Below are 13,340 nucleotides of genomic sequence, written 5' to 3'. Positions count from 1 at the left end.
CGGCTATTACTACTACTACTGCTACTTCTACTACAACAACTACTGCTAATTTTACAACTACTTCTACTACTGCTGCTACTACTACTACTACTACTACTACAACTACTTCTACAACAAACTACTACTACACGTGTTGTTAGTATCATCATCATCATCGTGTTCGTATGATCATTATCATTATCGTGTTAGTATCATCATCAACATCAACAACAACATAATCACCAACATCAACAACAACATCATCATCTGTGTTATTTTTGTTTTCAGCACACTGCGGTATAGCGGTAAACAAGCCAGCTGATCAAAGTTCAACGGCCATGAGTGGCATCGCACAGCAAGCAGTTGATGGAAATACGAGTGGATACTGGAATCTATCCTGCTCTCACACGGATGAAGGCCCAAACCTGTGGTGGTCTGTAGATCTGGAAATAACCGCTTATGTTACCAGCATCATCATAACAAACCGAGGCGACTGCTGTGGTGAGTACTTCTATGTATAGTTGAAGTATCTGTCTAGTTGTGAAACGGTCACTTCGATATCTCACTCGGTCTTGCTCTCCCTCCCCTGTCTCTTGCTGCCCCCCCCCCCCTCTCTCTCTCTCTCTCTCTCTCTCTCTCGATCTTGCTTCCTCCTCTTTCTCTTGTTCTCTCATCTCCCTTTTGCTATCTCCTCCTTCTCTCTCTCTCTCTCTCTCTCTCTCTCTCTCTCTCTCTCTCTCTGTCTCTCTCTGTCTCTCTCTCATCTCGTCCTCTCTCTCTCTCTCTCTCTCTGTCTCTCTCTGTCTCTCTCTCTCTCTCTCTCTCTCTCTCTCTCTCTCTCTCTCTCTCTCTCTCTCTCTCTCTCTCTCTCTCTCTCTCTCTCTCTCTCTCTCTCTCTCTCTCTCTCTCTCTCTCTCTCTCTCTCTCTCTCTCTCTCTCTCTCTCTCTCTCTTGCTCCCTCCTCTCTCTATCTCGCTGCCGTTCTTGCCTCACTCTCTTGCTCCCTCTCTCTCTCGCTCTCTCTTCTCTCTCTCCCCTCCATCTCTCTCTCTCTCTCTCTCTCTCTCTCTCTCTCTCTCTCTCTCTCTCTCTCTCTCTCTCTCTCTCTCTCTCTCTCTCTCTCTCTCTCTCTCTCTCTCTCTGTGTGTGTATGTGTGTATGCGGTCTTTTCTTTCACGAGGTCATTTCCCGCTTCTTTAACAGGCGAACGTCTGTCTGACTTCACACTGCACGTGCAGGATGACGTTTCACAGTTACGTGACAGCGACACGGTGTGTAACGGAGCAGAATCGTTTGGAGCTGCAGTTACGAGAGAGTTTGTCTGTCAACAGAATGTGATTGGTCGTTACGTCAACGTCACCAAGACAAGCACATCGGCATTGACGCTTTGCGAAGTAGACGTATGTGGAACAGGTAGTTATACCCCTCTTCCGGTGTCCTTGTCATGGCTTCTTTTGTTAGAAATGAACGTGTATTCACCGATACACTTTTCAAGTTTGAGGAAAACTGTAGGTTTATCATAATACATCTTATACGCTTCATTTAACTGTACACCTGTATTTTAAACAAAACAAAACACAAACAAAAATGATGAATAATGCAATTAACTTTTATTGTCATACCTTCCATTGAAATCCAGAAGGTATATTCGATGTTTGTCTCATATTTCATGATTACGTATTGATGTGAAGAAGCGCGCCACTGCACGGAAAGAAAAGACATTTTTATTTCACGACGCACTCAAAACATTTTATTTACGGTTATATGGCGTCAGACATATGGTTAAGGACCACACAAGTTTTGAGAGGAAACCCGCTGTCGCCACTACATGGGCTAGTCTTTCCGATTAGCAGCAAGGGATCTTTTATTTGCACTTCCCACAGGCAGGATAGCACAAACCATGGCCTTTATTGAACCAGTTATGGATCACTGGTCGGTGCAAGTGGTTTACACCTACCCATTGAGCCTTGCCGAGCACTCACTCAGGGTTTGGAGTCGGTATCTGGATTAAAAATCCCATGCCTCGACTGGGATCCGAACCCAGTACCTACCAGCCTGTAGACCGATGGCCTAACCACTACGCCACCGAGGCCGGTGCACCACTGCACGGCTGTCATACGTCCTGTCACGTTCATACTTGCCATGTTCGGTTACAACGCATTGTCCTTCGATGTAGGTCAGTAGTAGAGTACCCGCTTGAGGTGTGATGACCGGCCTCGGTGGTGTCGTGCTTACTTCATTGGCTATAAGGCTGGTAGGTACAAGGTTCGCAACCCGGTACCGGGTTCCACCCAGAGCGAGTTTTTACGACTCAATGGGTATGTGTAAGGCCACTACACCCTCTTCTCTCTCACTAACCACTAACAACTAACAACTAACAACTAACCCACTGTCCTAGGTGTCTGTGTGTGTTTTGTTTTGCTTCTTTTTTAGGGAGGGGAGACTGACAGTAGTAACGCGTCTGATAGATATGTTAAAGTATTACTGACAGTAGTAACGCGTCTGATAGATATGTTAAAGTATTACTGACAGTAGTAACGCGTCTGATAGATATGTTAAAGTATTACTGACAGTAGTAACGCGTCTGATAGATATGTTAAAGTATTACTGACAGTAGTAACGCGTCTGATAGATATGTTAAAGTATTACTGACAGTAGTAACACACACGTGAATAATATGTTAAAGTATTACTGATAGTAGTAACACAGACGTGAATATTATGTTAATGTATTAGTAACAGTAGTAACACACACGTGATTGATATGTTAAAGTATTACTGACAGTAGTAACACGCACGTCATTGATATGTTAAAGTTTTACTGACAGTAGTAACACGCACGTCATTGATATGTTAAAATATTACTGACAGTAGTAACACACAGGTGATTGTTATGTTAATGTATTAGTAACAGTAGTAACACACACGTGATTGATATGTTAAAGTATTACTGACAGTAGTAACACGCACGTGATTGATATGTTAAAATATTACTGACAGTAGTAACACACACATAATTGATATGTAAAAATATTACTGACAGTAGTAACACGTGTGAATGATATGTTACGGTATTAATGACAGTAGTAACACACACGTCATTGATATGTTAAAATATTACTGACAGTAGTAACGCACACGTGATTGCTATGTTAAAGTATTACTGACAGTAGTGACGCGTGTGATTGATATGTTAATGTAATAGTGACAGTAGTAACACACACACGTGATTGATATGTTAAAGTATTAGTGACAGTAGTAACACACACACGTGATTGATATGTTAAAGTATTACTGACAGTAGTAACACGCACGTGATTGATATGTTAAAATATTACTGACAGTAGTAACACACACATAATTGATATGTTAAAATATTACTGACAGTAGTAACATGTGTGAATGATATGTTACGGTATTACTGACAGTAGTAACACACACGTCATTGATATGTTAAAATATTACTGACAGTAGTAACGCACACGTGATTGCTATGTTAAAGTATTACTGACAGTAGTGACGCGTGTGATTGATATGTTAATGTATTAGTGACAGTAGTAACACACACACGTGATTGATATGTTAAAGTATTAGTGACAGTAGTAACACACACACGTGATTGATATGTTAAAGTATTAGTGACAGTAGTAACACACACACGTGATTGATATGTTAAAGTATTAGTGTGGGAAAGGTTGTGCCTGATAGTGAGGAATGTGTGACTAGATGTAGAATTGTGGTGCCCTCTAAGTACCGTCCGTCATTGTTATTGTTAGCACATGAGGACGTGTTTGCTGGCCACTTAGGGCGGAATAAAACTCATAGTAAACTTGCCTCAGAGTTTTATTGGAAGGGAATGTTTGCAGATGTCAGTAAGCATTGTATGTCATGTCATGTGTGTCAGGTTGTGGGCAAACCAAATCAGCTAATTCCTCCCTATCCCCTGCAGAAGGTTCCCATAGTTGGGAAAGCCTTTTCAAAAGTATTGATAGATGTCGTGGGGCCATTACCGAAAACGCGTTCGGGCAACCAATTCTTATCAACAATTATGTGCTTAACTACGCATTTTCCAGAGGCGATTCCCTTAAGGAAGGTTACTGCATCTGTTGTAGCTAGTGTGCTGCTTAAATACTTCACGTATACGGGTTTACCAGGGGAAATTCAAAGCGACCGAGGTACGAACTTTATGAGCAAGTTAATCCAGCAAGTACTGTCTATGTTAGATATACGACAGATTCGTTCTGCTGCATTCCACCCTGAGAGCCAGGACGCCATAGAACGTTTCCACCAGAGCATGAAAAGTATGCTCCGCTGCCATTGTTTGGACAATGGTACTGACTGGGACCAGTCAATTCCTTTCGTGTTGTTCGCAGCACGGGATGCTAAGCATGAATCCTTAGGATTCACCCCATTTGAGTTGGTCTATGGGCATTCAGCCCGAGGCCCTCTCAAATTGGTAAAAGATAGTTGGTTAGACAAGGATAATGCCGAAAACCTGCTGATTTATGTAGGGAGAGTTAGAGATAGGTTGTGGCAGGCGACCGAACTGGCTAGGAAGCATCTGAGCTATGCTCAGAGCAAAATTAAATCAGTGTTTGATAGGAAGGCTAAGAGTCGGGAATTTAAACCAGGGGATAAAGTGCTGCTGTACCTTCCCATTAAACGGGGTTCATTACAGAACAGGTATTTCGGTCCCTATGTTGTGCACAAACGGGGTAATGAGACAGGGTATGTGATAAACACTCCTGATAGGGTTAGGAAAAGTAGGTATTGTCACATCAATTTGCTAAAAGGTTATTTTGACAGACTGCCGATAGTTCCAGTGTTGCCTGTCCAAATTGAGAGTCACTCAACTTCCTGTGTTGACGTCAAGACTGCAGAGATCAAGTTAACCAACAGCCAGATTCTAGCAGACTTGAGTTCTTATCTACAGCACCTTGACAGCACCCAGCGAGCAAAGTTGACCACGTTGATACAAGACAATGTTTCCATTTATCAGAACTTTCCAACGGTTACTAATACCTTAAGCCAGGATGTGCGCCTGGAACCCAACGCTACACCGATTCGACAGCATGCCTATCGGAGAAAACCTGGAACACGTGCGACACTGAAAAAGAAAGAAACGAAGTTCCAGTGGTCAGATGAATGCGCGAAGTCATTCAACCGTCTCAAGCAGATGCGCTACTCGTCTCCCGTGATGGCAGCACCAGACTACCGAATGCCTTTCAAGCTAGCTGTGGATGCCAGTGACGTGGGAGCTGGAGCTGTGCTGTTCCAGGAAGACGAAAATGGACTGGACCATCCTGTAAGTTTCTTCTCCAAAAAGTGTGTCAAACACCAGGTGAACTATTCCACTATAGAGAAGGAAGCTTTGGCCATGGTACAAGCTCTGAAGCATTTTCAGATCTACGTGAAATCGGCAGTGCATCAAGTGGTGGTCTTTACTGATCATAATCCGCTTACCTTCATTCACAGAATGAAAGCCACCAACCAGAGAGTTTTGAGGTGGAGTCTTCTTCTGCAAGAATACCCAATTACCATTGAACATATCAAGGGCACATCCAATGTAATCGCTGATGCCCTGTCCCGAAGTTGAACGTTATGATAATGTGTTGACATTCTTGATTTCTGTTTTGTTTTTATATATTTTATTTGTATACCAGGGACTCAGAGACTCAGTGTGATTACTGGTAGTCACCTTATTATTACATGTGTTATAAATGCCCGGATGCGTCGGTTAACGCACTTTTTGTTTTAATGTAGTATATTTCCCTATTCCTAGAGTAGAGGAAATATCCTTTTTGAGGTGGGGGTGTGTGACGGTACATGCTCTTAATTTCTTTTCGCCTGTGGCGATATTAATTCTTTTAGAGGACCGTGTGCAGTTTCAAATGCACTTAGCCCCGATGGGCAACTTGTTACGTGATACCTTTGCGCGACGGCCGTCGAGCGTCTAATACACACTCAGCGCAGGTGTGGAGGCTATGTGGCTAGTAGTTACGTAATATCTCCGGTAGTGCTGTTTATGGCCAGGGGATTGCTCGCGGAATGGCGACAGCCAGTCTGACGATCAGAGAAAAATATGCCGGCGTGGTGGTTGTGGAAAATCCACATGATACGTGAGGTACCACCTTGTACCCCCAGGCGATATTCGCTGTCTCTGAGAGTTTTGAATAAATAGCTAGGGTTTTTAGATATTGGGGAGAAACATATATGAAGGCGTCCAGGGGAAACGTTAGTCCGTTAGGACTTGGTAAATATCATTTCTGCTCTGTTGTATAACCTTGATGTGATTGATGTGACTTTAAATATTTTAATACTGTATTATACCAATATTATTTAGACGGTGCTGCCGGTCATCTCACGCAGTGGTCTGTAGGCTCACTGTCCTAAATAATTAAAAAAAGCTTAACCAGTCATCCTAGAGGACCTAGGTAAACTGTAGGTTATTGTCTTTATTGTGATAGGTACCAGTATTAATTCTGTGTTACAAGGTTACTGAATGAGTAGTAAGGGTTAATTAAAAATTAACCAGTTAGGAATAGAGTTGTAATTCCTTTATTAATTAAGTTGTTATGGAAGCGTTTCTCAATTATCACACGTGTGTGTGTTAGCGTTTCTCAATTATCACACGTGTGGGTGTTGTGTCACGGTGAAGTGATTAGCATATTGTGTAAACTAGACACCTAGAGATAAACTAATTAAGTGATCAGTTCTGGGTTGTTATTATTTGTTGTTGTTAATTAACTACTGCGGCAGTACATTTGTCAGCATAGGTTAATACAGATTCCAAAGTGTATTGTGTTTTTGTTGTGTTTTCTAGTGAACTAAACGTGCTATAATAATATATACTTTATATAAGATCGTATCTCTGATCATACCAAGAGACGAGCCACAGCGGGTATAACTGCCTGTTACAGAGATATCTAATAGATATACAGTTAGGAGAGATGTTTGGACAATCGTGTTTCATTCAGTTACGGGTATTATAGGATACCCGTGACAGATATGTTAAAGTATTACTGACATTAGTAATGTGTATGATTGATATGTTAAAGTATTACTGACAGTAGTAACGCGTGTGATTGAAATGTTACAATAGTATTGACACACACACGTGATTGGCATCAGTTGGTGCAGTCCAAACTCTCTGTTTATTGAATATATAGCTAGATAGGTCTGTTCTTGCGGAACATACATATAAAAGCGATGACGCAGCACTATAGTTTGTTTATTTAATTTCCAGAATCCCCAATAGTGTCATGTGGGGTGAAGGGTTTCCTCGCTGTTGCTGGGAGGTGCATCAGATTACACTACGAGGAAGCTGACTGGAAGACGGCGAACTCCACCTGCCAATCAGAGGGATCCAGCCTTGTGAAGATCGAGACTAACTCCTCCAACAGAGCCATCAAAACATTTCTACAGACACACGATAGTGAGGGTTTCTTCTCTTTATAAAACAAAACACGGGGCAGGGGGTTGTAGCCCAGTGGTAAATGTTCTCCCGAGTTCGAGTTAGTCTACGATCGGGCCCCGTCGGTAGATAGTCCCATTGGGCTATTTCTCTTTCCATCCAGTACACCATAGCTGTATATCAAAAGCCGTGCTATGTCCTGTTATGTCTGTGGAAAAGAGCATACAAAATATCCCTTGCTACTAAAAGGAAAATGTATATATGTATATTAGAGTTACCAAATGTTTGACATCCATAGCCGATGATTAGTAAATGAATGTGCTCTAGTTAAACAAAATACATTTTGTGATCCATGTTTAGTTCCTTTGGGTCAAGAGTTTTGTGTAGGTTTAGATCTGTTTAACAACGCAGTGGATAAGTGGAATGCCACTACACCGACTTCTTTCTCACTAACCACTAACATATAACCACTAACTCTCATTCCTGGACAGACAACCATGATAGCTGGGGCGTGTGCCCAGAACAGCGTGCTTGAACATTGATTAAATATAAACATGGAAATAAGAAAATAAACAAACACAAACAGCTACTTTCTAAAAGGCCTGTATGGATCTTTAAATTAGTCTGTCTGCTTTGTCGAGCTATTCCATATATAGGGTTAGATTTTGATATTGGTATACATGTAGCTATTCCATATATAAGTTTAGATTTTGATCTTTGTCTAGCTATTCCATATATAGGTTTAGATTTTAATTTTTGTCTAGCTGCACCATGTATAGGTTTAGATTTTGATGTTGATGGTGTTAAGTATGGTTCTTAATCTAGGTTTATCTAGTCTAGTTCTAGGTTTAGATATTTATTTATATATACTAAGTCCAGGGTTTATATATTGGTCATGGTCTATCTTTGTCAGTGTTTACATCTAGATAGTGGGTAATATAACCTAGTGTTAAGTATGGTTCTTAATCTAGGTTTATCTAGTCTGGTTCTAGGTTTAGATATTTATTTATATATACTAAGTCCAGGTTTATATATTGGTCATGGTCTATCTTTGTCAGTGTTTACATCTAGATAGTGGGTAATATAACCTAGTGTTAAGTATGGTTCTTAATCTAGGTTTATCTAGTCTGGTTCTAGGTTTAGATATTTATTTATATATACTAAGTCCAGGTTTATATATTGATCCTGGTCTATCTTTGTCAGTGTTTACATCTAGATAGTGGGTAATATAACCTAGTGTTAAGTATGGTTCTTAATCTAGGTTTATCTAGTCTGGTTCTAGGTTTAGATATTTATTTATATATACTAAGTCCAGGTTTATATATTGGTCATGGTCTATCTTTGTTAGTGTTTACATCTAGATAGTGGGTAATATAACCTAGTGTTAAGTATGGTTCTTAATCTAGGTTTATCTAGTCTGGTTCTAGGTTTAGATATTTATTTATATATACTAAGTCCAGGTTTATATATTGATCCTGGTCTATCTTTGTCAGAGTTTACATCTAGATATTGTGTAATATAACCTGGTGTTAAGTTTGGTTCTTAATCTAGGGTTATCTACTTTAGTTCTAGGTTTAGATATTTATTTTACATTGTTGTCTTTAAAATGTTTTTATAAAATAAACCCATTGATGTATTATTGCTTTTTTATCCCACTGCCTTTCCTTTCTCTCCTTTGAATTCCATCTAATTTCTTTCCTGATCTAGCAACTCCTCCTATCTTTCAACTTCTTTCGCTGTCCACATCCCAGTCCTGGTCTCTCCAACCGCGACATGTGGTTGTCTCTTGTGGCTATCTGTGCCACACACGTGCCATTCCCCATCAGCTTTTAGCTGTTGGCTTAATCTGACTACTTCGGGGGGTGTTCAATAGTTACTTGTGGCATTGTTAAGAGGCACTTGTAACCTCCTACTATGCACGCCTACTACCTGCGGTTGTTAGTTAGTGGCGTGGGTCAGACCAGCTTTATTAGCGGCAGAGGACACCACCTCAATGTTTGACCGTATGGTGATCTATGAGAAAAAAAGTTATGTCCTGTCCCACAGAGGGAAAGCAGCCAATTAATTTAAATATGCATTCCTGAGTTTGCTGCATTGTAAGATGTTTGCGACTAATAAGATATTTCTACGATTAAACTTACATATTAAATATATTTTTTTGCTTTGAATACCAGTGTCTGTATATTGAATCCCAAAACTGGATTTTGTCTTCAAATAATTTCGTACGTTCGAAAACAAACACAGTTTAGGAAATACAATGAAATTTAACCTAATGTAAATATTAAACCGATCAGAAACACGTTTAATATACAGCCACTAATATTGTATGCAGAAAATGTAATTACAATCGTTAAAAGGTCTTTGTTAGTCGATATCGTCTTTGAAAGTGCAGCAAACTCAGGAATGTCCCTTTTAACTTGTCAAATATCTAATATTTTAATGATTTTGTTCTTTTCTTTTCTTTTCTTTTAATTTGACAGTTCTCATGAGTCACAGTTATTACATAGGAGGGTGGTGGTCGAGCGATGACGCCAGGTATACCTGGGGGGATGGCACACCGATAGAGTTTACTGCTGGATGGCAGACAGGACACCCACAAGAACCAGAGGACGGGAGATGTGTGGTTCTGGACAACACTTCAAACATGTCCTGGAAGGACAGCCCGTGTGGAAATCTGCTGTGGTTTATCTGTGAACTGAAATAACATGTGATCGCTGACATTTGAAAACCATAATAGAATAATAGCTATTGGTTTACTTATTAATTAAAATAACATGTGGTTGTAACATTTGAGAACTGGAATCTAATACTAGATATTGGTTTACTTATTAATTAAAATAACATGTGGTTGTAACATTTGAGAACTGGAATCTAATACTAGATATTTGTTTACTTATTGATTAAAATAACATGTGGTTGTAACATTTGAGAACTGGAATCTAATACTAGATATTGGTTTACTTATTGATTAAAATAACATGTGATTGTAACATTTGAGAACTGGAATCTAATACTATATATTGGTTTACTTATTAATTAAAATAACATGTGGTTGGTGACATTTGAGAACTGGAATCTAATACTAGATATTGCTTTACTTATTAATTAAAATAACATGTGGTTGGGACATTTGAGAACTGGAATCTAATACTATGTATTGGATTACTTATTAATTAAAATAGCATGTGGTTGTAACATTTGAGAACTGGAATCTAATACTAGATATTGGTTTACTTATTGATTAAAATAACATGTGGTTGTAACATTTGAGAACTGGAATCTAATACTAGATATTGGTTTACTTATTGATTAAAATAACATGTGGTTGTAACATTTGAGAACTGGAATCTAATACTAGATATTGGTTTACTTATTGATTAAAATAACATGTGGTTGTAACATTTGAGAACTGGAATATAATACTAGATATTGGTTTACTTATTGATTAAAATAACATGTGGTTGTAACATTTGAGAACTGGAATATAATACTAGATATTGGTTTACTTATTGATTAAAATAACATGTGATTGGTGACATTTGAGAACCAGAAAACCATAATAGCTATTGGTATACTTATTAATTAAAATAACATGTGATTGGCGACATTTGAAAACCAGAAAACCATAATAGCTATTGGTATACTTATTAATTAAAATAACGTATGATTGGTGACATTTGAGAACTGGAATCTAATACTAACTATTGGTTTACTTATTAATTACAATAAGATGTGATTGTGTCATTTGAGAACTGGACTCTAATACTATATATTGGTTTACTTATTAATGAAAATAACATGTGATTGGTGACATTTGAGAACTAAAATCTAATACTAGCTATTAGTTTACTTATTTATTAAAATAACTGGAATCTAATACTGCATAAGCACGAACATAAATTGAAATTGAAATGAAAGGTTGGATCGATAGGTAGTAATAAACTGGGAAATTTACTTCGTGGATGCCGAATACCACATAATACATTTGAGACGTTCTGAATAGTCGTTAAGCAATGTATTATTTCACTACTTCGTAAAGAAGATTGTAGTCGTTAGAGGGACACTTATGTATACGGACTGATAAAAAACCCTGTTCGCTCGGTGGCGAACGAAAACCTGTTTACAATCAGATGTGACCTCGTTTAATGTAGCAGTGATCTTCGCTGATTCATTCATGACAACTTATTTTAGGTCATATATCCAATTAAGGTTCAAGCACGAAGTCCTGAGCATACACCTCAGCTATCTGGGCTGTCTGTCCAAGACAGTGGGTTAGTTGTTAGTTGCTTAGTGGTTAGTGAGAGAGAAGAAGGTATAGTGGCCTTAAGAACTCGCTCTGGGTGGGAGCCGGTACCGGGCTGCGAACCCTGTACCTACCAGCCTGTAGTCCGATGGCTTAACCACTGCGCCACCAATGTCGGTTCTTCACTGATGCCTCGTTTACAGATTTTCGCGATTGCACGTTGGTATTATTAACTATGGACAATAACTCCTGTAGACTATTGTCGAGTTTTGCACGCATACGTTCCTCATATTCGTTACACCATTTGACATGGATAAAAGAACACACTTGACCGCTGGGGTGGGTGTGGGTGTACTTTGTCAAATTGAATATATAGAGAATAATACAAGAGTGTCCGTTAGATACCATTTACAGAATGTACCTCACAACGAGTTCTAAAATGTATCTAATGAGTGAAAGCGAGTTTGATACGTTTTTAAACAACGAGTTGTGATATAAATGGTATCTAACGAACACGAATATATTATTCTATTTCTTACATATCCTCAAAGCCAGGTTTTAAGCAAATGTCGACTTTCGACTAAAAGATATACCTTTGCACGTGTAGCTGACTTACGCGTCACAGACACACGACTGTCAGGTTAACTATACGTCACACGGTAATCTACGGATTTCATTCGTGTTGGTTTTCATTGGATATATGACACTGGTGACCTGGTCACCACCTAGGAGCAGCCAGTCTTGAAATTGTTGACACACGTACGCGTGTAAACATCGTATGTGTTATCATAAATCATGAAGGTGTTCTCACCAACTGGTGTGTAAACATCGTATGTGTTATCTTAAATCATGAAGGTGTTCTCACCAAATGGTGTGTAAGAAAATGCATTTACGTTGTATATTAAATATACAATTTAGAACTGGTGGCTAGACTTTTTAACTGCAGTAATGTTATCATTCTGTTTTATCTCTGTTGTAAGTATAACTGTTTTTTGTTTTTATTAGCAATATTTACCATTGAAATTCACCGATGTGAGAATACAAACGTTGCAATACAGATAGTATTTCTTTTCTGTTTTTCTTCATTTTGTATGGTTTATAAATGTAATAATTAAAAAAAAAACCTGTTATGGTTGCTGTCAGTCTAGGTTATAGAAGAGGGATTAAATACGGGAATCAAGATAATAAGTATAAATAAATAAATAAATAAATAAATAAACTAATAATAATAATAATTTAAAAAATATATAAAAAAGAAACAAAACAGAAAAGACTTCACACACACACATACACACACACACACACACACACACACACACAAACACAGACACACCCAGACACCGCACGCACACACACACACCCAGGACACACACACACACATACGCACACATACACACAAACATACACACACACTCGCTCTCTCTCTCTCTCTCTCTCTCTCTCTCTATATATATATATATATATATATATATATATATATATATATATATATATATATATATACATGGTAATTTAAAAAAATATTAATTGCAAAGTTCTGCGATCCTATTTTACTAACATTTCATGTTTTAACGTATGAACTGTTGGTGATGGGGGAAAGGAAGGTGTAACATACTTATAAGTAAATAAATAACCGAATACTTGAATTATGAAGTTATGTTTTCAAAGAGATAATGGTACATGGACCACTTAGTAAAGAATTTAT

General features: G+C 38.5%; 1 protein-coding gene across 1 annotated transcript; it reads left to right on the top strand.

The window, feature by feature from the left end:
- The first annotated feature begins 277 nt into the window (after positions 1-277).
- LOC121373777 (lithostathine-1-beta-like) lies at positions 278-12,933 on the top strand. Its single transcript, XM_041500533.1, has 4 exons — positions 278-480; positions 1,183-1,392; positions 7,225-7,413; positions 9,873-12,933. Exons 1-4 carry the CDS (start codon positions 318-320, stop codon positions 10,094-10,096), a joined length of 786 nt encoding a protein of 261 aa, XP_041356467.1. The 5' UTR covers positions 278-317; the 3' UTR covers positions 10,097-12,933.
- The last annotated feature ends 407 nt before the right edge of the window (positions 12,934-13,340 follow it).

Source organism: Gigantopelta aegis, chromosome 5 (assembly GCF_016097555.1).
Source record: "Gigantopelta aegis isolate Gae_Host chromosome 5, Gae_host_genome, whole genome shotgun sequence".
Classification (NCBI taxonomy): domain Eukaryota; kingdom Metazoa; phylum Mollusca; class Gastropoda; order Neomphalida; family Peltospiridae; genus Gigantopelta; species Gigantopelta aegis.
The sequence above is the reverse complement of the archived record's forward strand: the minus strand, read 5'-3'. Positions and strand labels throughout refer to the sequence as shown.